We start from the raw sequence: 3,392 nt of genomic DNA on the forward strand, positions 1-3,392 counted from the left end.
GGTTCAGCAATATGGCAAGAAAGAGAGAAATGAATTTGAGAAAACAGTGGAATTGAAGGACAGAAACAGAATATAATTACAGGAATGCATGGAATAAACAGCAGTCCAGATACTGGAAAAAAAAGTGAAAAAAAAATTAAATGAATGAGGATGAGAAGCAAAGGAAAGAATGGAATGGAAAAATTTACAAAGTGAGCAACAGAGAGAGAGGAAAGAAAAATCTGAAGGTACATCAAGAAGGTACATGAAGATTCCAAGAAAAAATAGGTAACATGCAAAACTTGCTTACTTTTCGTTTTTCAACATAAGATGATTTTTTTTCCTGAGCTTGAAATGAAATGTTTAGGCATGTCATGTACTGTAATTTCAAACTAAATGTTTTGCACGTTGCTGAAAGACATATCTTTTAGTCTACAAAATTTGTGCTGATGTTCTACTCTTGTTCTTCTGATTTTTTTTATGAACTTAATAATGTCAAATTCAAAATAAGGCAATATAAATCTCAAAATATAATGTTGCTACAATATGCCTGAAAAAAGACACTTTGACATTACTGTTGTAAGGAAGACTTTAGTAACTTATTCTTGTTGTTTATCATTTAAATAGTCAGCACGTTAACGTTGATGAGTTAATGTGTACATTCATAAATTTTGGACTGTCCACAATACTTGCTGCTACATGCTCAGACACATAAAATTTTTAAATACAGAGACATAAATTTGTAAATATGCTAGAAATCTGGTTTCCTTACTTCTTCTGCTCATAGACAAATTGTTCGAAGTGAGATTTAAAAGGCTTGCTATAATAATTGAAAATGTGGAAGTTTCCTTTGTAGATGGCAAGTTGTATGAAATGTGTAAATCTTGATGTCTCACGAAACTATACATAAGGCAAAGAGCTTCAATGAATTTACTACCAGGATATGTATGTTGTACAGCACTGATAAATAAATTACCACGAAATTGTGAAAAAAGTTCTTCAACAGGCATCAAATCACACTACCTAACCTGACCACCACTTTGACTGTAATTTACATGCATAACCAATGACGGAGAAAATAATGACCTTGAATTTCATCAATACCACTGAGTGATAATAAGCTTTGTATTTTATTTTATCTTTTCCATGCTTTCTGTATGACTCTTAACAACTAATTTAATTCCTCTAATTTTGCATTTAGAGAATTTAGGTAGTTATACTAATTTAAGTCTTCCCAGAGTGGGAGGATTAATTTCTTCTATTAATATTGGTTTTGATTTAGAGCATAACATCCTCTCTGCTGAACACCTTTGGAGGTATGCTCTACGTGGATCAAACTGATGAAATTACGGCCAAGGCAATCTATAATTCTAGGAAACATTCAAAATGTTTTAAAAGCCTGTAAATGCAGCTACAAAAAGATTTGGCTCCATTCAGGAAGTACTCAGCAAACTGTATAAATAGATTTGTACTATTATTTATATTTATTCCACATTCCTACCATGGTGTTTCCATAAACATTAAATGTCTATCTTCCATGTTCTCTGATCTTTTCTAAATAGTACAATATTCAATATTTCAAAAGTCCTGCTTTTTTTGTTGTTGTTGCTGTTGTTTTTTTTGTTTTCCAGTTCACTTTATTTTCCTGTTTATTTACAAGATCCTCTTCTAATAACTTTAAACATGTTCAAATATTTAGCTCCTATGGCTGGCTTACCAATAGGTCAGAACTAGAGGGGATGGTATGATGTACCTTGTAATTTTGTAATTCTTGTAATTCCCGTTCCTCAGTTTTTGTATGACAAAAGCAAGACTGGTTTTCAAACATGCTAAGCATTTGCAGCTTCAGCCTTATGAACTAAAGATATCCTCAAATGAAATTCACAAAAATCAGTGATCTTAGGAATTTGTTTTAAAATGAGCAGCACAGGAAACTCTTAAAACATAGCCCTGGAACAAGGGAGACCCATCTTACTGCTTACTTCTATCAGAATTGGCACATATGTTCTGACAATGTTCTTATCAGTGCGTTTTTAAGGCTAGCTAAAAGATCTGCTCTTGTCAACAAGTTCCAAAGGATCCCCATCTCTTCCTCTTCGTCTTCTTTAATTCCAGTACTTTAAGAAGACCTGATGCTTCTCTCTTGATATTTTATTAATTCATAACTTATAATGCCTAAAGAGGTTTGCTACCTTGCAAACTGAGCTCAGCTTGCTCCCCAGATACATCTTTTGCAGATCCAGCTCCTCACAGTCCTAAACCGAGTGTTTAATCTTGAATACAGATTCAAGTTTCTACCTATTTTCAATAAAATTTGCCATTTACCTTTCTTAATTTTAATGTTCTTTACTTTCAGACACAATATAAGTAATAACTTCAAAAGCTGTTTCATTGCTCAAAGCACTCTTTCTTCATTATTCAGGTTCTTAAATCAACATTATTCACTTTCTTTTTCATTCCACCTTCTGAATGCCATAGATACATTTGTATTCTTCCTGTAGACATTCTCCCTGTAGGCCTTTAGGTATTCTAAAATAAATTCCTCTTGCACACACCAAACAAAATTCTAGCCCATCCGACCTGTCAGTGCCATACTCAGTTCCCCAGCTTGCAATGCTCAAAAATCTCTTTGAAAGAAGATAATGGTTTCATCTGCCACAAAACAGAAACCAGTAATCTTGACATAAGACGCTTTGAAAGAAATTCTGGGTTTACCTGCAATGTACAACCATAGGTCCAGCATCAGGTGGGTTGCAGGTCTTGACTCGTCTTAGGAAAGCCAAGAATGGTGTTGGGTGTTCTGGGACACCATGGTCGGGCCAAGCAGTGAACTGGAATTGTCTCACTTCTCTTTTCTCACTTGAACCATTCTGTGAAATTAAAGAACTTAATGACAAAACTGTCACTTGATGTGAAATTAGCACTTTTCAATGAAGTAACTGCAGAAGCACATATACTAGCAAAGTGTATTTAAATCACATTTCGGGACAGAAAGAAATGGAACTCAGTCTATGGAGGAAAATGTTTTTTATATTCTAAATTGCAGGATTAAAACAATGTAATAGCTTTAACTATATGGCACAGTAATGCTTCACAAGTGCCAGAGCTTTAGCTCGTATTTAATTCAGTTAAATTTTTTTTCATAGTGAGAACTTTTTTCTTTACTTTTTTGTAAGTGAAAACTTACAAAACTTCATGCCATAAGAAGAATACACTCTGCCTGTAAAATAATTCTCACTGTTCAGTGCTGTTAGGAGGATATAATGGAGCAAAGTGGAAGGAGGGAAAAGGAAGAAAGGGAGTGAGGAAATAAGGGAGAAAGACAGGCAGGGAAAGCAGGAAACAAACAAAAAAGGAGGGTAGGGCAGCAGAAGAGAGTGATGAAAAGGAAAAAGGAAAAGGAAAAAAGGAAA

At 34.2% G+C, this 3,392-nt stretch overlaps 1 protein-coding gene across 1 annotated transcript in view; it reads right to left on the reverse strand.

Moving 5' to 3' along the window:
• Positions 1-2,849, reverse strand: part of LOC104500442 (receptor-type tyrosine-protein phosphatase delta-like) — a gene marked incomplete at its 5' end in the record, with an annotated part of 36,245 nt that extends 33,396 nt beyond the window's left edge. Inside the window, one exon of the mRNA XM_010144090.1 lies at positions 2,695-2,849. Coding sequence (XP_010142392.1) covers positions 2,695-2,849 — 155 coding nt within the window. The remainder of the gene's footprint in view (positions 1-2,694) is intronic.
• Between the last annotated feature and the right edge of the window lie 543 nt (positions 2,850-3,392).

Source organism: Buceros rhinoceros, unplaced genomic scaffold (genome assembly GCF_000710305.1).
Source record: "Buceros rhinoceros silvestris isolate BGI_N320 unplaced genomic scaffold, ASM71030v1 scaffold12729, whole genome shotgun sequence".
Lineage (NCBI taxonomy): Eukaryota > Metazoa > Chordata > Aves > Bucerotiformes > Bucerotidae > Buceros > Buceros rhinoceros.